This window comes from Lissotriton vulgaris, chromosome 2_1, assembly GCF_964263255.1.
Source record: "Lissotriton vulgaris chromosome 2_1, aLisVul1.2, whole genome shotgun sequence".
Classification (NCBI taxonomy): Eukaryota; Metazoa; Chordata; class Amphibia; order Caudata; family Salamandridae; genus Lissotriton; species Lissotriton vulgaris.
The window spans coordinates 1,102,782,642-1,102,804,016 of NC_141687.1; the positions used below are offsets into that span (position 1 = coordinate 1,102,782,642).

The 21,375-nt window shown below is 47.8% G+C and overlaps 1 protein-coding gene across 1 annotated transcript; it reads right to left on the reverse strand.

Annotated features, from left to right (window-relative positions):
* Positions 1-235: 235 nt before the first annotated feature.
* On the reverse strand, positions 236-21,086 carry APOC3 (apolipoprotein C3). Its single transcript, XM_086956801.1, has 4 exons — positions 20,632-21,086; positions 19,356-19,437; positions 11,786-11,918; positions 236-581 (listed from the first exon to the last, which is right to left on the reverse strand). Exons 2-4 carry the CDS (start codon positions 19,411-19,413, stop codon positions 488-490), a joined length of 285 nt encoding a protein of 94 aa, XP_086812927.1. The 5' UTR covers positions 19,414-19,437; positions 20,632-21,086; the 3' UTR covers positions 236-487.
* Positions 21,087-21,375: the final 289 nt, after the last annotated feature.

Below are 21,375 nucleotides of genomic sequence, written 5' to 3' on the forward strand. Positions count from 1 at the left end.
TATTGCTTGTTTCCCCTGGGAGTGGGTAAGTTTAAAGGGGTGTATCGGTTGTCACAGTCATTCCCTGACGACGAATCTCGTGATTCGCAGGGTGAAGGGAAGTGTCTGTGTTAGTGGGTCCCAAGGACTTGCCATCAATGCCATGACCTGTGGAATTCTTCAACCTGTAAGCCTTAAAACACCAGCTGTCGCAGATAGCTCGCTACAAGTCTTGTCTAAATGAACAAAGAGCGAAGTCATTTACGATTTTATTGAAAGTAAATTGACAACATTTGTAAAAACAGTTCGCTTTTTTTTTAGAAAATTGATCGATTCACATAGAAACTGACTGTAGCACGGGGGACGTATTCAGAAGAAAGACAAAAACATAAACCATGACGAGAAAGCAAAGCTGGTTGACGCGCTCTGTGACGACATACGTCGCAGGCCAAGATATACACAGGCACTTAGTTGTCACAGGCGAGGAGGAGAAGGGTCACTAAGCACTTTAGGCAGTAAGTGCTACCCATTGATCTTGAACCTTATCCACCACGGTGTCGAGGGCAGTCCGGACATAACCTGCTCCTGTGTCGTACCAGCTCCTGTATGGCAGAGGGAGAACAATAAAAGCAGTCAGGCCCAGTTTGTGACAATGTTTGTTGTACCTGGTGCTTTGTTTGTGTGTGTGCCAGAAGACAGCTTAGCAGTCTAATTCTGATGTACAGTGGTAGGCCATGGCTGATATGGGAACCACGGGCCCTCATTAGTTTGTTGACAATAATTGTGACACTGTCACAGTGGCATTTTAAAGGCTATGGCATGACCCTGTGTCATACGAAAAACAAAGTTTGCAGTGTTAGACATTTATTTGGAGCTGTAAGACTGGCAATGTGTTCCAGGAGCCATTGAGCCTTCTATCTACCACAGAATATATTATTGATACCAGACTAATTTGCATGCTACAAAGGGAGTGGTTGGGTGTGTTACTCCACTGACACAACCGAACATTTAATTGGGGTGTGTAATCTCTCATGATTGAGGACCACGGCCAGAGAACTAAATGGAACACGCATTTGCAATGCAATAGGTCTCACATTTATGCAATACCTATTGCATTGCAAATGGTAGGCATCACGGATAACGGGAGGGAGGGTGGTAGAAGGCACGGACAACGGGGAAAAAAGGCACGGACAGCGGGAGGGTGGTGGGAGAAGGTACGGACAACGGGAGAGAGGGTGGGGGGAAATAAGGCACGACAACAGGAGGGAGGGAGGAGAAGGCACCAAAGCATGTCATGCCTGCAGTAGCAGAACCTCATTAATGAAAATAGTGCTCACAGTCTAAATAACACGTACCATGTAACAACCAAAGTAAAGGGGCCAGTTGCCATGGGAGGTTACAAATGAAGATTAGGCAGTACTAAGGAGGGACTAACAAGTCTATTGACGTATCAGAAGTCAGCATTTAGGACGGACAATGACACAAGCCAATGGCAAATATGTTTAACAACAAGGGGTGGTGATGGACAGAGTTTCTGAATTAAGCAGAATACTCTCACCCAGTCAAGAGATCAGGGCTAGATCCAACACCGTTTTTTAGCTCATTGCACCATCCCAGCTCAGAACCTGGCTATATGCACATTAGTCTGTTCCTGTCCCAGTGCATGATGGGAACAGGGCAAACCAAACTACCAAGCCAATTCTTACACTGGGAAGGAAACAAGCTTCCGGGGACCGGTTTCTGGCATTTCAGCCGTCGTCGGCCCGGCTTGCTTGAATCCGGATGGTGCAATGAGCAAGGGACTCACATCTGAGTATACCCTTCCACACTTAGGGTGGAAATAAGGCACGACAACAGGAGGGAGGGGGGAGAAGGCACCAAAGCATGTCATGCCTGCAGTAGCAGAACCTCATTAATGAAAATAGTGCTCACAGTCTAAATAACACTTACCATGTAACAACCGAAGTAAAGGGGCCAGTTGCCATGGGAGGTTACAAATGAAGATTAGGCAGTACTAAGGAGGGACTAACAAGTCTATTGACGAATCAGAAGTCAGCATTTAGGACGGACAATGACACAAGCCACTGGCAAATATGGGCAGCGAATGGAAGGGGCTTCTAGTTCCTACTCCTCTACAAAAAGTCTCGCAGAGCAGTACATGTGTGCTGGCTCTAGGCTCGACCTAAAAAGGGAAGGCTTCAAGGAGCATAACAGAGGTCCACAATTTACTGAAGGCCACACCCGAGCCAGTGTCCACTTGGCATGGATGCAGGGTGCCACCAGCAAGTACTTGGATTGGGTACTGAGTGCTTGGCTATGGTTTACATGTGCTCAGTCCATCCTTGACTAGTGGTGTCAAGTTAGCACCCAAAAATAGGCTGCAGAATATTTCCAGAAACTTGTCAAACCCAAATGTAATTTATAACAAAAAAATCTTCTGCTAACAAAATGTGTAGACTTCTCTACTATCCGCCAACCAACATTATAAAAATATACAAAAATTCCTCTAAAACAATAATTTGGAGGGGTGTGATGGTTTTGAATAAAAACCTACAATTCACTCAAATTCCCCTCATATAAGTAGCATCACAGCCATAACTACTGTGTCAATTCACTGGGTATGACATCGCACATGATATTATGACTTTGCTGGTGCCATCAAGTACAATTTCATAGGAGACATGGCTTATTGCATCATGGAAGATGCACATGATTGACCTTCTTCAAATATGTGTCAGGACAGGGAAAATCCTGTCTTGTTCCAGCGGGTCATCTCTGTGTGGACCACTAGGTGCTGGCAGGGGCACTGAAGCCTTTCAACTGCGTTTAATGTGTTGAGTTCTATATGTTGCTTGTGAGCATTACTGATATACTTTCTGCTGGGACTTCTACAGGATGACAGTGGAATTGCAACTGAACACTTAAACTGTATATCTAGGAAATACAAGCATTTGCAATGCAATAGGTCTCGTATTTACGAGAGTTTAAGCTACTGTCATTTACAATTGCAAAAGCTCAAACTCTTGTAAATTTGAAACCTATTTCACTTCAAAGAAGCTGCCTCATTGTCCGGGGCTGCTTGAAAGTGAAAGCACGCATGGCTAAGAAAGCACATCATGCCTGCAGTAGGAGAAACCCATAACAAAAGAGTGCTTACAAACTAAATACGACGTACCGTGTTGCAACAGAACTAAAAGGGACAGTCGCCATGGGAGGTTACAAATACAGACAAGGGGGTACCAAGGAGGGACTAACAAGCCTCATAAAGACTCGCAAGCCAGCGTTTAAGAACGATAATGACACAATCCAATAACAAGTATGTGCGGAGAGACTCCACTACTCCATGCCACCCAGCAGCGCATGTGCTGCCCTGGCGCGTCATAAAAAAGGGCAATAGATCCCCAACACTTCCTTTTCAGTCATATTCAAATCTATAATAGTATGGTGATGGGTAGGTATTACCTAAACCCTTCTTTGCAATCCTATAAATAATAAAATAAGAATACAAGTGAAGGGGAAGTATTGGAAACCGAGGGCGTCATTAGTATGGCGGGAGGATCGTCACCGCCCATATGGCGGTGGCAATCCGCCCGCCATTTTCCACCGCCTGCCTACCATTTCCCCCCACCATATTACGATGGCGGAGGGGACCCCGTGGACGGAAAGACCATCCGCCAGTTTTCCGGAGGTCGGAAGGGCTACAATATGGTGGCGGTGTCTGCAAGACACCGCCTTCCATATCAGGATGCCCAGCGGTGCAGGGCTTTCCATGGCGGAGACTCCGCCATGGAAAGTCAGGCGGAGTTTACTTTTGGGGGTCCGTTGCGGGACCCCACGAGTTGGAGGGGGATTCGGCAGTGCACTTGAGGGGTACCCATGGTACCACCCTCCGTTTGCATGCAGAAGGTGGCAGGCACCGCGCAGTGCCCGCCCCTTTGTACATGCAAATGCACAACATGCATATTGCTCATTGCGGCGGGTGCTACTGACATCACCGCCCGCCACAATGCATTATATGCAAGATGTGACTGCCAGGGTGGTGGTCGCATCCTAATTTGCACGGCGGGACCTCCGCACCCCTGGCGGGCGGTCCCGTATACCGTTATGGTGGCAGGCATCGTAAAGATCCCCCCAAGACTTTTAGTTGAATAATGTTAATTTGAGTCCACCCTGGTATTCTTCATGTTGTCCATTTTATATATGTGTCCGTGAGTGTTTGCCCATGAGCGTGTGTCTATGTTTTAGAATCAAAACTGGAAAACCAAAAAAAATCACAAGTTATGTTTAAGAAAGCACACAACACGCCATTCCTTATGGTCAGTCAGAACAAAAGACTTAACTGGAAAACAACCTCATGGCGGTTGACCATGAGTTATGTTGTGTGCAGTTCATTGTCCCTGCCCCATGATGGAATAGCACAAAACTGGACATATCAATCAGAGAACAAACCTTCCAAGCTTCTGTGTGATGATTTGTTACACAGTGTCAATGTTGTTAGAAAATGAACACTTTTTTGCCCCATCCCCCCTTTTTTAGGTATTGGACTAGCGAAGGCTGCACTTGCGCAGTCTCGCTCCGAGACTTTATGTCTATAGTATGGGGGCTTAAACCCGCCTCTCTTCTCCATTGGCTGGCTTCCTAAACGGAGGCCAGCCATTGGAGGAGAGGGGCGTCACTCCGTTGAACACCGGATTCGGGGGCGTGTTTTTTCGCTTCTTTCTGTTTTCTTTCTCTCCTCTTCCCATTGGCTGGAATTTTACATTCCAGCCAATGGGAAGAGGAGAGAACGAAAACCACGCACTCGAATCCGAAAATAACAGGGCTTTCTCCGAGGCATTCCTGCTAATGCCTCGGAGAAAGATGCTGGTGTTTTGGTGCTTTCGCAGGCTATCCATGTGTTTTACAAAGATAGACACGAGTGAAAGCCCAGGAAAATGTCCCACTACCGAGGTAGGCCTGCATATTGTTTTAACTTTTTACAGCAAGCCAAGGAAAGCTTCTTTTGAATATGACGGCTTGGGTTTTCCCTGTGTGTATGGCGTGGTCCGCTTTCCAGATGGAGCTTGCTAACTGTTAACAACCACTCTCGCGCTCCTCCATGAAAACAGTCTTTGTTAGCCCCCTGCTGCCTCTTCCACTGCCCCTCTGTGGCTTTACACAGCCCGGGTCCCTCCTCCTGCCTCCTCGTGGTGGTTCGTGTAGGGGCTCCCATGTGCCGGCTCCTCCTCCCGCTTCCCCAGCCGAGAGCAGCACGAGGACCAGCAGCGCCAGCCCTGCCACCGCAGCCAGCCCTGCCCGAGCCGCCTGCACGCTGCCCAGGCTCTGAAGAGCAGTCCCGCGCTCCCACTATGGTGGTGCTTTTCGAGCGGGAGAGCAGCTGGGCCGCCTCTGGGGCTGAGCAGCCGCCGGAGGAACCGGGTCGGCCGCTGTAGTGCTGTAGATGACCATTTACTCCTTCAAGGAGTAAATGGTCATCTACAACATTAATTAGCAACATCTGACCTATAGATGTAATGTTTTCATCAACTGGACTTCTCGTTGTTTGACTTTGTCTTTCATTTATTGAAATCAAGTTTATATGAATGTATAATGTTTTGTCTTGTTTAAAAATTTCTGTTTGGGATGAATGATATTGATAATTCATTTTTGATTTGGTGTTTTGTTATATGTATATCTTTAATGGTATTGTATAGTATTGTAAATGGATCAATGTACAGTGGACTTATTTTTTTGCATTTATGAGCTTTAACCACATGCGCGCTAGCGCAATTTTGCTCCTATGCTGAGATTTTCAAAACCGCATGTTACGTGACGAGCTGGGCTCGTCATCAGCGTGCGAGCAGGCTACACCATGACGAGCCCAGCTCGTCATCAGCGTCGAAGGGGTTAAAAAAAGTCGTAAAAAGAATATATAAATATGTACGGTATAAATAAAAATACTTGGTCAAACTAAAGAAGTTGTGGTTTGACCATTTGAAATAGGATTCAGTATAAATAAGGGTGGAGTAGGCATTTTTGTCTTGTTTTTCTTATTACAATAGGGTCCAGCCTACCCCATGCCCCTAGGGGCCTAACTCCTCTCTTCCCTGCTTGTCATCCTGGTTTTTCTGTGCCTCTGTTCCCTGCTTGTCATCCCGTTTTTTTTGTGCCTCTGTTCCTTGCTTGTCATCCCGGTTTTTCTGTGCCTCTGTTCCCTGCTTGCCTCTCTTCCCTGCTTGCCATCCCGGTTTTTCGGAGCCTCTGTTCCCTGCTTGTCATCCCGTTTTTTTTGTGCCTCTGTTCCCTGCTTGTCATCCCGGTTTCTCTGTGGCTCTGTTCCCTGCTTGCCTCTGTTCCCTGCTTGTCATCCCGATTTTTCTGTGCCTCTGTTCCGTGCTTGTGATCCCGTTTTCGTGCCGCTGTTCCCTGCTTGTCATCCCGGTTTTCATGCCTCTGTTCCCTGCTTGTGATCCGGTTTTCGTGCCTCTGTTCCCTGGTTGTGATCCGGTTTTCATGCCTCTGTTCCCTGCTTGTGCCTTAGTTCCCTGCTTGTGCCTCTGTTCCCTGCTTGTGCCTCTGTTCCCTGCTTGTGATTCGGTTTTCGTGCCTCTGTTCCCTGCTTGTGATCCGGTTTTCGTGCCTCTGTTCCCTGCTTGTGCCTCTGTTCCCTGCTTGTGCCTCTGTTCCCTGCTCGTGCCTCTGTTCGCTGCTCGTGCCTCTGTTCCCTGCTTGTGATCCGGTTTTCGTGCCTCTGTTCCCTGCTTGTGCCTCTGTTCCCTGATTGTGCCTATGTTCCCTGCTTGTGCCTCTGTTCCCTGCTTGTGATCCCGTTTTTGTGCCTCTGTTACCTGCTTGTGATCCGGTTTTTGTGCCTCTGTTCCCTGCTTGTGCCTCTGTTCCCTGCTCGTGCCTCTGTTCGCTGCTCGTGCCTCTGTTCCCTGCTTGTGATCCGGTTTTCGTTCCTCTGTTCTCTGCTTGTGATCCGGTTTTCATGCCTCTGTTCCCTGCTTGTGCCTCTGTTTCCTGCTTGTGCCTCTGTTTCCTGCTTGTGATCCGGTTTTCGTGCCTCTGCTCCCTGCTTGTGATCCGGTTTTCGTGCCTCTGTTCCCTGCTTGTGCCTCTGTTCCCTGCTTGTGATCCGTAGTTTTTGTGGCTCTGTTCCCTGCTTGTGCCTCTGTTTCCTGCTTGTGATCTGGTTTTCGTGCCTCTGTTCCCTGCTTGTGCCTCTGTTCCCTGCTTGTGCCTCCATTCCCTGCTTGTGCCTTTGTTCCCTGCTCCTGCCTCTGTTCCCTGCTCGTGCCTCTGTTCCCTGTTCGTGATCCAGTTTTTGTGCCTCTGTTCCCTGCTTGTGATCCAGTTTTTGTGCCTCTGTTCCCTGCTTGTGATCCGGTTTTCGTGCCTCTGTTCCCTGCTTGTGATCCGGTTTTCGTGCCTCTGTTCCCTGCTTTTGATCCGGTTTTTGTGCCTCTGTTCCCTGGGGCGTTACTGGGCAGAGAGCTGTGTGTGTGTGTGGCTCTCTGTGAGTGTGTGTGGCTCTGTGTGTTTGGCTCTCTGTGAGTGTGTGTGGCTCTGTGTGTGTGGCTGTGTGTGTGTGTGTGTGGCTCTGTGTGTGTGTATGACTCTGTGTGTGGCTCTGTGTGTGTGTGTGGCTCTGTGTGTGGCTCTGTGTGTGTGGCTCTGTTTGTGTGGCTCTGTGTGTGTGCCTCTGTGTGTGGCTCTGTATGTAGCTCTGTCTGTGTGCATGTGGCTCTGTCTGTGTGTGTGTGTTTGGCTCTGTCTGTGTGTGTGTGTGTGTGGCTCTGTCAGTGTGTGTGGCTCTGTCTGTGTGTGTGTGGCTCTGTCTGTGTGTGTGTGTGTGGCTCTGTGTGTGTGGCTCTGTCTGTGTGTGTGTGCGGCTCTGTGTGTGTGTGGCTCTGTGTGTGGGTGGTTTTTGTGCCTCTGTTCCCTGGGGCGTTACTGGGCAGAGAGCTGTGTGTGTGTGTGGTTCTCTGTGAGTGTGTGTGGCTCTGTGTGTGTGTGTGGGGGGCTCTATGTGTGTGCGTGACTCTGTGGGTGGCTGTGTGTGTGTGTGTGTGGCTCTGTATGTGGTTCTGTGTGTGTGTGTGGCTCTGTGTGTGGCTCTGTGTGTAGCTCTGTCTGTGTGTGGCTCTGTCTGTGTGTGTGTGTGTGGCTCTGTGTGTGTGTGTGTGTGGCTCTGTGTGTGTCTGTGTGGCTCTGTCTGTGTGTGTGTATGGCTCTGTGTGTGGCTCTATCTGTGTGTGTGTGGCTCTGTCTGTGTGTCTGTGGCTCTGTCTGTGTGTCTGTGGCTCTGTCTGTGTGGCTCTGTGTGTGGCTCTGTCTGTGTGTGTGTGGCTCTGTGTGTGTGTGTGTGTGTGTGGCTCTGTGTGTGTGGCTCTGTCTGTGTGTGTGTGGCTCTGTGTGTGTGTGGCTCGGTCTGTGTGTGGCTCTGTGTGTGGGTGCGTGTGGCTCTGTGTGTTTGGGTGCGTGTGGCTCTGTGTGTGTGTGTGGGTGCAAATGCAATAGGTCTCACATTTGTAAGAGATTAAGCTATTGGCATTGTAAATGACAATGCCATTTATTTCTATGTTTTAAAAACTAAATTAATGCCATGAGCAATGCCAATAGCTCTAACTTTAACAAGGACGAGACCATTGAATTGTAAATGCTTGTTTCACTGGTTGATCAGCACACATTTAAAAATAGTAAAAGAAAGTTAGGTGTGCTAGTTCCTGCCAAATTTCATGCAATTCCAAAAAAAAGGGTCAAAGTTATTAGTGAATCAAAAAATATTTTTGCCCCCTCTCTTTAAATTTGCCCCTCCACCTGTTCCCAGTTGGATCTTCACGACCATTGAAATGTGCACTGGGTACTGCTTGCTCGCTACTTGGCACAATTGACACAGATTGATCAAACAGCACCAAATTTACAAGCAAGTGAAAAATGTATTGAACCTCCCCTTTACGGATTGGCACAAAATGTAACATACAAATAGAAAACGAATCCTTCCTTGCTTCTGCCAAATTTTGTGGCGATTCATCACACTTTGCCAGACTAATTGGCAAATGAATACTTTTTTATTCCCCCTTTAAAACTCCTGCCCACTCCAGGTGATCTGCATAAACGTAATACTATTAAAAGAAGGTTAAATGTTTGAGGTCCTTGTCAAATGTCGCGGAGTTCCATCAAACGATGCCAAAGTTATTAGTAAATCAAAACTATTTGTGGTCCTCCAAACTTTAACATTGCCCCCCATTGCATCTTTATAAAACTTGATAATAGTGCCCACACATGTGAGAAATGCCAATTACTCAATGACTGTTGTTTCTGCAAAGACAAAGGGGTTTAGGTCGGGCTCAAGTCGGAGACGAATGTGATGTGTGTACGGAGTCTCCGCATTATTATTAGATGAGGGACCCATGGCATTTTTAGACAAGGAACCCCGGAGATGATGGATCCGACCCCCTTAGCTTGAGGCCAGGAAATGCTAAGAGGTGCGTGTACTGTCATATGCCCCACCACCTTTCTGCTTGCATTTTTCAAACGTTGTACAGCATTACATAGGCTATCAAAGTGAAGTCAGTGTGCTTTCAACCCATAATCCCAGAGACAGCATGCTCTTGTTGGCACAATGTCCCGGTAGGGAGTTATTTGTGAACTCCAGGCCACTGGAGTCAAGCTAGCCTGGCTGATGAGGGGTGATGCCTCGAAACCGGTCCGAGGATGCTTGTTTCCAGTCCAAGGCAGACTTGGCCTGGCAGTTCGGGCTGGACTGTTCCCATGCAGAGCAGGTAAAAAAACTGATTTGCATATGGCTGGGTCTGAACTGAAATGGCATGGGGAGCAAAAATATTATGGAATTATGCCCAGATCTCTGTACTGGGGTGAATGTTTGAGATTGTGCAGCATTCTGTCCATGAATTGTTCTTTTTGTGGTTATTTGTTAACCTCATACGCCTCAGCTATTGCCTAATGAGGTGCAAATGTTAAGAAGAAAAGTATGGATTCATAATTGTATAGCACGAACCTAGATAGGGAGCTGTATATTATGTGGATGGTTGGAAAACGTGGAAGTGTATATCAAGTAGGAATTACATTTTACACAATCGCATTTTTTGGCATCAAAATTTCAAAACTCTGTGTGTGGCTCTGTATGTGTGTGTGTGTGGCTCTGTGTGTGTGGCTGTGTGTGTGGCTCTGTATGTAGCTCTGTCTGTGTGCGTGTGGCTCTGTCTGTGTGTGTGTGGCTCTGTCTGTGTGTGTTTGTATGGCTCTGTCAGTGTGTGTGGCTCTGTCTGTGTGTGTGTCCGGCACTTCCCCATTATCATTGCAGAATCACATGATAGTAAGTCATGAATCGAGGTTGATTCGAACCAGATCCACAGATTGGCAGCTTTAGCCACTAGGCCACATCTCCTGCATTCAAAGCAAGTGACTACTGCATTAAAAAATAGCACATTTTTTACACTGTAAATCCAGTTACACATCTAATTACTGTGTACCACACTTTTTACAAATGTCACTTTCTGCACTTTCTAACCCCCATCTTACATTAATGCATGACAATCATATACGTAGTTTATAAAAGAAAAATGCATTATTAATGCGGTTTTCACATTTCTTTGTCAATCCATTAATGTGTTGTTTTTGTAAAGCACACATGCAGTCAGGAGGCCATCTCAAATTGCAAAGCACATGTGCCACGTCACATTTTTAATGCAACTCGAATTGTTGCTTTTAAGTTCATCTATCTTTCCCGATACAAACGTTGTTAGTCCCAAGTGTATCAGACAATGTAAAGAGTGCATAGCTTCTTAATGAATATCTATATTTGTCAACTTATATTTGTACATCGAGTATTTAGGTTTTGTCCGTTTTTTCAAACTCTGCACATAATGAAATGTTTGAAAATACAGGGACTATGGTCTAAAAATGGAATCACTTAACGCCTAAGAGCCAAACGATCGACTGTTTTTTGCGGTCGCAAACAATAAATCGGGAAGTCTGGCCTATGTACAAACCCTATTTTGTGAGTCGGTAACCAATTACTGACTCACAAAATAGGGTTTTTAACTCGCTATTAGGAAGGGGTGTGCCAAGGGCATCCCTTCCTAATAGCGAGTCCAAATGGTATGTACCATTGTTTTGCGACCGCATTTGCGCTTGCAAAGCACTCGCAGTTTACCACCTCCTTCACAAAGGTGGTAAGCCACTCACAAGCGGGATGGGGTCCCTAAGGGATCCATTCCCCTTTGTGAATGGGTGCAAACCTCCCTTAAAAAATGAAACCGAAACGTTTAGTTTTTCTTTTTTAAATGCATCTCGTTTTCCTACATTTAAAAAAAAAATGATTTATTAAAGAATCAGTCACAGACATGCCATCATCCCTGGAAATGCTAGTCATTCCAAATGGGGTCCTAAGTAGCGCCTGCCTCATGAATATTAATGAGTCATGCAATTTGCAACCCCATTAGGAATTGCTAACAGTGACTGAGACATTGTTGTAAATTGCATTCTGTGAGTCGTAAAACGATGCAATTTGCGACTCGCAAAATGTAAGGGTTTAACATCTGGCCCTTGAACATTCACTCCTTTGCATTCACTGTCAAGCTGGTAAATGGTTTAGGTATTGTTACGTACTTTTATATACTTTTTATGAACAGTAAATACCTTTTTGGCTGCAAAGTAATCATGTTTGATTTTACATGAGGGACATTATAATGGTGTGTCTTCACTTTCTGTGAAGTCACCTTGGATGTAGGGCTGAAGACTAGAAGGAATCATGATTCATGAAGATGCTATTATGAGGAAGCGGCCCAAGGGTACTTACAGTGCCTGCTGCCCCACAGTCGACTCTTTCACTTGGGTGACTGTGTCTGCGGCTTTGCTGAAGAGGTCGGCGGACATTCCTTGCAGCGTGTCGATGTACTTTTTGAAGTAAGACTCTTCCGCCGAGCTCAACTCTGCAATAAAACCAGTACGTTAATAATAGAGGACTTACCGCTTCCAAAGATCGACTTGCAGGTCAAGAAACCCGGGGCCCTTGGTCATGAAGGAAGTGACGTAGCAAGAGTGCCACAGGTTCTCATGCATGCAATAAACATGGGCTCCCCCCAGGGCACAAGTCCTAAAAAAAAGAAGTGGGGGGACGCTGTCACCTTTCGTGATGTCACAACAGGAAGTGACATCACGAAAGGTGGCTTGCACCAGCGGGCTCATCCCCTTGCTCACACCTTAGATGCGATTGTTCCATGCTCGGTGGCTCATGCTGCCTCTCAGTCACAGGGTCAGATTCCACTGCCTCTAATCTATTGCGTTAGCTTACTCTGAAATCACTGTTAAAGCGCTTGGCCTCTCTACGACGAGATCCGATCTCGTCCCAGAGAGGCCAAAGAGTGAAGTCCAGCTGTTTGGCAGGGGGGGACGGTGTCCACCCCTAAAATAAGTGGGGGGACGCTGTCCACCCGCGTGGTACCCCGACTCGAGCCCTGCTCCCCCTTCAAAAGTTTGGTAGTAAAAGACAAACATAAGTGGGGTCAAGAGGGTCTCTTGCACCCTGGGTGCTGGTGCCACTGTAGCTGCTGCACTGCTGTGAGGATGAGTGCCGGCCTCACGCCGCAGCATCAGTGCGGGCTACACATGGGATAAACTGTGCTGGGCAACTGACCCGGTCAGAAAACAGTCTGCCGCGGTGGTACCTGCGCCTGCAGCAGTGGCCGCCCATGGCGGGCAAACAGTTAATATGGCAGCTGATGTGACCAGCTCACCGACCAGGTATGTACAATACTAATCTATAGAAACAGCGGAGGTGCACATGGTAGTGACAATCCTTGCTACACACACAGCTCTGCCAGTGCTCCTCAATCCTGCCTGGTAGAGTAAATGGCAATCCAGTATCGAGAACCACACTCACCTCTGCAAGTGCACCTCAGTCACCTCTTTCGTTACTCCACCTACACCAGTGCTTTAAATGGAACTATAGAAGTGCAGATACTCACTATGTATAGAACTTGCTTTCTCCTTTGAAGTGCCGGCACTTCCCCATTAACTGTATTGCAGCAGTGCCGAGAAGTGCCGGTACTCTCCCTTTCAAATTAAAGAAGTGCTGGTTCTTTTGCTTGTTATTTTCTTTGTCTTACTTTGTAAGCTTATGTCATATTCTTTCAATAACATTTTTCTGAACTTAAAGAAGTGCAGGTTCTCAGTAACTGCCCATTTAAAGCACTGATTTACACCAGTACAGAAACCCACACAGAGCTGTGCCAGCGCACCTCAACAGTGCCCAGGAATGAGTCGCGGTGGTTTCCCCAGTGATATTTTTTTTTTTTGTTACTTCGGTTTCATTTAATTAACAAAAATGTTCAGCTTTTCTCTCCCAGCTCTGCCTTCCATAACCGCAGAAACATATCATTGTAAAACGCCCTTCCGCAACTTTCCGCTGGCGTATAGAGGTGAGGGTTCCTTAATTAATGATTTGGTACATGCTCACGGTTTGATGTGCTCTAGTTTCTGCGAGAACTGGGATATGAATTTAGCAGAAGCTCAAAGGAAGTAGAAACACTCACTTCCGGCCACAAATCTAGCATGAGCTCTTTCTACTATGTTATGAAACTTTTCTCTGCAATGTTTAGGGCTGCGTGGAAGGCATTTCTAAGAGACCTAGAATCTCGCACAACACCTTGCACTGTGTTTTGATGTCATTTGTTATCATGATTCTAAAGTAAGAATAGTGAGTGTTGAGAATTCCAGGACTGCCACTTGCACCCTGACTGTTTAGAGAGGATCACGCTCGCCTGTGTGCTGCATTAAACTCAATTAATATACAGCAGCTCTGTATCAGTATTTATTCCCCATTACAACACGCATTGGAGTTGAGTATGGGATTTAAAGTTAAAGGTTGGGAAGTTGGGACAGTACACGACCCAGTTGATCAAAGTAGAGAGAAAGGATATACAATCTTTTTTTCCACTAGCACCCAACAAAATGTAAATGTCTGTAAATGAACTGTGCTGACGATTAAATGAATGCATTGGGTGAAGACATTTCCGCACATGATCGTTTGTGCACTGTATACTTGTATCAGTACAATTGTATGTGAGTGCAAATGTAATGGTCATTTCAATTGAAAATGTGTTGTCTGTAAAGGCAGTGCATTACTACACCACACATACTCCACGTTACCCCACTCCATGCCACTGCACTCTACTCTGCACCACTCCACACTATGCCACTCGGCGTCACTACATTGTTATCTGCACCACTCCACTTCTATACCTCTCTACTCTGCACCACTCCACTCGATGTCAATGCGCTCTACCCCACACCATTCTACTATGCACCACTGCACTCTTTTACACTGCACTCTTCACCACTCCACGCCACACCACTCTATGCCACCCAACTTGTAACACTGCACTCTATGCCACTGCACTCTACGTCAATGCACTCTATTCTGTACCACTCCACTGTACGACAGTGCGCTCTATTCCCATACCCTCTATGCCACTCTAATCTACTATGCACCACTGCACTCTACTTTGAAACAATCTACTCTACGCCACCTCACTCGGCACCACTGCACTCAGAGTCACTCCACTCTACTCTGCACCACTCTACGCCACTGCACTTTACGCCAATGCACTCTACACCTCTTTACTGAAAACCAATGGAATCTACGCCAATCTACTATGCACCACTGCACTCTATACCACTATAGTCTAAGCCACTGTACTCTTCGCCATTGTACTCTGTCACTGCACTCTACGACATCCTATTTTACTCGTTTAAAAAAATGGGGTATACCCAGTTAAGGTCCTGCACCCGGGTGTAGAGTGATACAAAAGACAGTGGTCCTAACCTGATTTCGATAAGAGATGAATCATTAATCCTTTATGTTTTAATTTATTAATCGGCAGTCGAGCTAAAAAAGAGAAATCACTCAGTGCCACTGCACTCTACGCCAATACACTCAACGCTACTCTAATATACACCACTGCACTCTACAGTATATTCTGGAACACTGCACTCTCTGCCACTCTACTTTGTGCCACTCTACTCTATACCACTGCACTCTATGCCAATCCACTCTAAGCCACTCCAATCTACTCTGCATCACTGTATTCTACAGCACTCTACACAATACCACTGCACTCTACACAACTTCACACTACTCTGAAACAATCTACTCTGTGACACTGCAGTCTATGCCACTCTATGCCGCTCCAGTCTACCCACTCCATGCCACTCTATTCTACACTATGCACTCTATGCCAGTGCACTCGACACCAATGTGCACTGTACCACTTTACTCAAAACCAATAAACTCTACACCACTGCACTCTATGCCAATCTACTCTGTGCCACTGCTCTATATGCCACTATACTCTACTCAGCACCACTGCATTTTACGTCACTCTACTCTACACTATTGCACTCTATGTCACTTTACTCTACACCACTCTACGCTACTGCACTCTACACTAATAAACTCTACACTACTCTACTCTACACCACTGCACTCTACGACACCATACTCTGTAGCTCTGCACTCTATGCCACCAAACTCTATGCCAGAGTACTCTTTGCCACTCTACTCTGCACAACTTTATGCCATTGGACTCTACTCTGCACCACTTTACTGCACTTGACACCAATGCACTCCACGCAACTACACTCTACACCAATCTAATTCACTCTGCACTATGGTACTCTGACACTGTACTCTGCCACTTCCCTCTTTGCCTCTCTACTCTACTCTGGACCACTCTACTCTATGATAGTGCACTCTACCCCACTCTACTATGCACCACCGCACTCTACACCACTCCAATCTAGGCCATTCCACTCTGCACCACTCTACTCTACGTCACTCCACTATGCAACACTGCACTCTATGCCAATGCACTCTACACTTCCTCAATTTACTCTGAAACAATCTACACTATGCCACTGCACTCTATGCCACTACACCCTACACCACTCTGTACCACTCCACTCCACGCCACCTCACTCTACGCTGCGCCACTCTACACCACTGCACTCTATGCCATGCCACTCTACTCTAAACCACTGCACTCAATTTCAAATCACTCCACACCACTTTATTCAAAACCAATGCACCCTATGCCACTGCACGAATGCCAATTTCTTTGCACCACTGCACTTCATGCCACTGTTCTCTATAACATTCTACTTTATGCTACTGCACTTTACAGAACTGCATGCTACGTCACTGCACTCTACGCCACTCTATTCTACTCTGCACCACTGAACTCTGTGTCACTGCTCTCTGCAACACTCTACTCTGCACCACTATACACTGATGCACTCTATGCCACTTCACTCTACGACAGTGTACTTTATGCCAGTGCCCTCTATACCCTGCTCTTTATGCCACTGCACTCCACGCTACTGCCCTCTATACCCTGCTCTTTATGCCACTGCACTCCACACTACTGCCCTCTATGCCAGTGCACTCTACACCACTGCACTCTGACTGCACTCTACTCCACTGTACTCTACACCACTCTACTCTGTGCCAATGCACTTTACGCCACTCTACTCTGCATCACTCCACTCTATGCCACAGCACTCTACTCTGCATTACTCCACTCTACTCTGCACCACTCCACTCAAAGCCTCTTCACTCTATGACTTTATTCCGCAACACTGCTCTCTCTGCCACTGAACTCTTCACCACTTTATCCTGTTTCACTCCATTCCACGCCACTGTACTCTACACCAATCCACTCTAAGCCACTCTAATCTACTCTGAATTCTACCACACTGTTTATCACTGCACTCTATGCTACTTCCATCTACTCTGAAACAATCTACTTTATACCACTGACGTCTACACAACTCTATTCCACTCTCCACCACTCTGCTCTCCACTACTCCCCACTACGCCACTCTATTGTACGTCGCTGCACTCTGCGCCACTGCACACTACATCAATGCTCTCTACACTACTTTACTCAAAATGAATGCACTCTACACCACTGCACTCTATGCCAATCTACTCTGCACCACTGCACTGTAGGTCACTATACTCTGCCCCACACCATTGCACTCTGTCACTTTACTCTGTACCACTTTATGCCACTGCACTCGATACCACTGCACTCTATGACACTCCACTCTGCAGCACTGCATTCTCTTACACTGCATATTATGCTGCTCTACTCTATGCTAATCTACTCTGCACCTCTTTACTCAGTGCCACTGTACTCTACACCACTCTACGTCACCCTACTGCACTCTAAGCCAATGCACTATATGCCAGTGCACTCTCTGCCACTCTAATCCACTATGCACCACTGCACTCTGTGATAGTGTACTATATGCCACTTTATTCTATGCCTCTCTACTCTAATCTGCACCACTCTACCCCAGTGCACTCTACCCCACTCTACTATTCACTAATGCACTCTTCTGCAGTGTACTCTACACCACTCAAGTCTCAGACACTCCACTCTGCGCCTCTCCACTCTGTAATACTGCACTCTATGCCACTACTCTATACCACGCCACTCTTCCCTGCACTACTCCAGTCTGACCTGCACCACTCCACTCTGTGCCACATCACTCTTCTCTAAAACAATCTACTCTACACCACTGCACTCTATACTACTGCACTCTATGCCACTCTTCTCCACTCTCCACCACTCCACTCTAGGCCACTGCAATCAACGCGTTGCTAATCTACGCCACTCTGTTATATGCCACTCAACTCTACGCCACAACTCAATGCTACTGCATTCTAGCATGCAACACTCCACTCTGCTCTGAAGCAATCAACATTATACCACTACTCTCTATGCAACTACACTCTACGCCACTCTACCCTGCGCCACTTTGTGCCTCTGCAGTCTGCGCTATACCACTGTACTCTAACCCACTACACTCAATGCCAATGCACTATACATCACTTTACTCAAAACCAATGCACCCTATGCCACTGCACTATACATCACTTTACTCAAGACCAATGCACCCTATGCCACTGCACCTACACCAGCTACTTTTCACCACTGCACTTTATGCCACTATACTCTACAACATTCTACTCTATGACACTGCACTCTACACCACTGCACTCTACGCCACTGCATGCCGCACCAATCGACACCATTGCAATCTATGTCACTGCACTCTATGCCACTCTATTCTACTATAACCCACTGTACTCTATGTCAACACACTCTACACCACTCTACTCTGCACAACTCTATGCACCTGCACTCTATGCCCCTGAACTCTTCACCCCTGCATTCTACTCTGCATCACTCCACTCTGTTGCACTTTACTGGACTTTACACCACTGTACTTTACCCCACTACACTTTACCCCACTACACTATACATCACACACTCTACACCACTACACTCTAAACCACTCTACTCTACACCACTCTACACATCTGCACTCTACTCTTCACTACTCCACTCTACCCTGCTCCACTCCACTCTATGCCACTATGACCCAATACTCCGCACTACTCCTCTCTGACACTCTATGCTACTCCGCTCTATGTTACTCTATGCTACTCCACTCAACACCACTCTGTGACAATCCACTCCAGTCTACTCTACTCTGCAACACTCGACTCCACTCAACACCCTCTATGCCACTTTACTCTGCTCTACACCACTTCACAACACTCTATAACACTCCACTCTACATCACACTCTGAACTCTGACTCTATATTCCTGTCTACGCCACTCAACTCTGCGGCCCTTCCACTCTACGACACTCTACTCACTCCACAACATTGTACGTACTCCATGACACCCCACTTCACTCATCTCCATGCCACTCAACTCTACTTTACGCCGCTCCATGACACTCTACGCCACACCATAACACTCCACTCTTCTGCACTTTACAGCCTTCCACTCCACACCACTAACTATTAACCACGCTGAACAGCATCCACTCTGGTGTACAACATTGCTAGAACAAAGTGGCAAAGCCAATAGCTCTTGCATAGGCGAGACCTATTGGCGTTGCCAGTGCTTGTTCTTGATGCAAATAGCTGCCCACGTCTCCTGGTATACACACCTGCCCCGTGCTCTCGCCTCCTGGTACACACTTCAGACCACATACCTGATGCAATAAGCTGCCCGCGTCTCACAGTGTACACACCTGACCCATACCCACGTCCTCTGGTGCACATGATCTCGTTTCCCGAGGCCAACAGCTGCTCACGTCTTCTAGTGCACCCGTGCCACGTCTACTCTTGCACACGCCTGCCCAGTGCCACCACCCCTTGTGGTGCACACACGCCTGACCACATTTTCACATGCAAACAGAGCCTCGCGTCTCTTGTTGCGCGCTTCCCCCGTCGTTCCACGCGAGCCTACTTTGAACCCATAAGGGTAAATAGGAAACTTCTCACCTGTGAAGAGAGCCAAACAGAGCGCGAGCACCGCCGTCGTGAAGATCAGGCCTCTCATGTTGGCACCTTTCAGCGTCCTGTCCTGGGGGTCGAGAGAAGCCGACATGGGGTTAATGGGGGGCCGTAGCCCATCCCTGCACAAGCTTCCTCAGCTGAAACAGCTGCAGGCAGCGCAAAGGCATCACATCACACCAACATGTCACACGAACTTCGAAGCCCACATGAAAACTTTTCCGATACCTCCCCGACTGCCATTGTTTGCGTCTCACTTTGACTCATGAGCTCTCTTCTTCACCTTCTCATATCTCCCTCACACCACCTACGTTCACTCACCTCACATTTCCTTTCCCCTTTTCATCACCGTCCCTTGTCTCCACCATCTCACCGCTCCCCCATGTTACACCATCCTATGCCTTCACTTACAGAATCTTTGAATCTCTAACTCCCTCATCAGTTTCTCATACTACCTCTTACCCCCTCTCCCTCCCTTGGCCCTGTGTCTCTCTCCATAGCTTTCCACAATCTCCCTCCAATCGTCCATTCTCACCGATGTCCCCCTTTATCACCACGTCTTCCTCTCAGCATCACCTCCTGTCGTGCTTACTGGTTACCTATGTCTCCATTTCCCACCACGTGCAGCCTGTGACCCCTTTCCACCTTGTGTCCCACCCGACCCTCCCTCTCGATGATTCTACAGGATCCCAGATGTCACACCCAGGTCACGAGGGGATTTCCAGGTATTCTAATGAATTGATGACTTTCTGCATAATGCTGCTCCGCGGCGGGGCACGCTGAGGATACATGCCATCAGCCTCTCCACAGAAGGAACATATGCATTGTGCCTCCACATGGGGCATATGCACACGACGGCGCATGTGACTAGCGCCTCCACAGAGAAACACCTGTGCATTGCGCCACTATAAAAGGGGTCATTGAGAGTACGCATGCACAGTGCCCCCGACAGAGGGGCATGTGCCTATAAGGGTGCATGCGTATAGCGCATCCACAGTCGGGCACATGAACATAGCGCCTCCATAGTAGTATCAATACTCATTAAGCCTTCCAAGCGGGGGTCGGTGAGGCTACACACACGTTTATCTAGCGCCTACTAGAGGGATTTATTGGAGCTACATATGCTTGGCGCCTACTTAGCGGAGTTAGGTGGGGGGCACGGGGCCCACTGGCGCGTGCTGCTGTGCTTCACAGCGAGTAGCGGAAGTTGCCCTGTGTTCACCCACATCGCCACCCCTCCCCCGTGGTCACCCTGCCTACGCACCTGGCAGTCCAGAGAACACTTCGCTGGAGTGGTGTGATCCTGGGGTGAGCTGGGCCCACGGGAGGACGGTTTTATACCCGCAGCAGGGGCTGCGGAGGGTGTCTGGCCAAAGGTCTTTAGGCTGGACCCGGGCGTTTATGGCCTTTGATTTGCTGACAGTTCTGCTCGGACGGCAAGGTCTGATGGGGCGGGATAGAGACACGCCAGGGCGGCTAGCCGTCCGAGGGGGAGGGAGGCAGCGTGGCCACGGCATTTCAGACAGGAGGGCCTTGCCAAGGACAGAGGAGGGGGCAAAGCTACTGTCCTATAGGTGACAGGGTAGAGTCGGGGAGTCTGCAGTGCTGTGGCCTGAGGGTGCTGACAATCCCTGTTTATCCCCGCATGGTTGGTGGTGCTGGGTCCTTAATCCTACGGACACACAGGGTTGCTCTCCTGTCTGCGTCCTCAGTACCAGTGTCATGCTTCTCCCTGTACTGTCAGTGCTGCTATGGTCACTCCACCTGCAGGGCCCAAGTACCCTGGCCCTCCTCCCTGCATGGTTGGAGTGCTGCTGCTGGGACAGTGGTGCTGTTTAGTATTTCTCACTGCTGGGTCATTCGTGCTTCTGTAGGGACAGTGGCGCTATGTGGCGCTTCTTCCTGTTGTGGCTTTTTTTTTGCTACTGAAGGGCCAGGGATACTGCACGGTGCTTCTCCCTGCTGGGTTAGTTGTGCTGTATAGTGATTTTCACTGTTGGGACAGTGG

Excerpts from the sequence above, each read along its gene's own strand:
- APOC3 (XM_086956801.1), bottom strand. The coding sequence starts at position 19,413 with ATGAGAGGCCTGATCTTCACGACGGCGGTGCTCGCGCTCTGTTTGGCT. Across the intron at positions 11,919-19,355 it reads CTGTTTGGCTCTCTTCACAG|AGTTGAGCTCGGCGGAAGAG; the intron begins GTGAGAAGTTTC and ends GTTTTATTGCAG. Across the intron at positions 582-11,785 it reads ACTGTGGGGCAGCAGGCACT|GAGCTGGTACGACACAGGAG; the intron begins GTAAGTACCCTT and ends TCTGCCATACAG.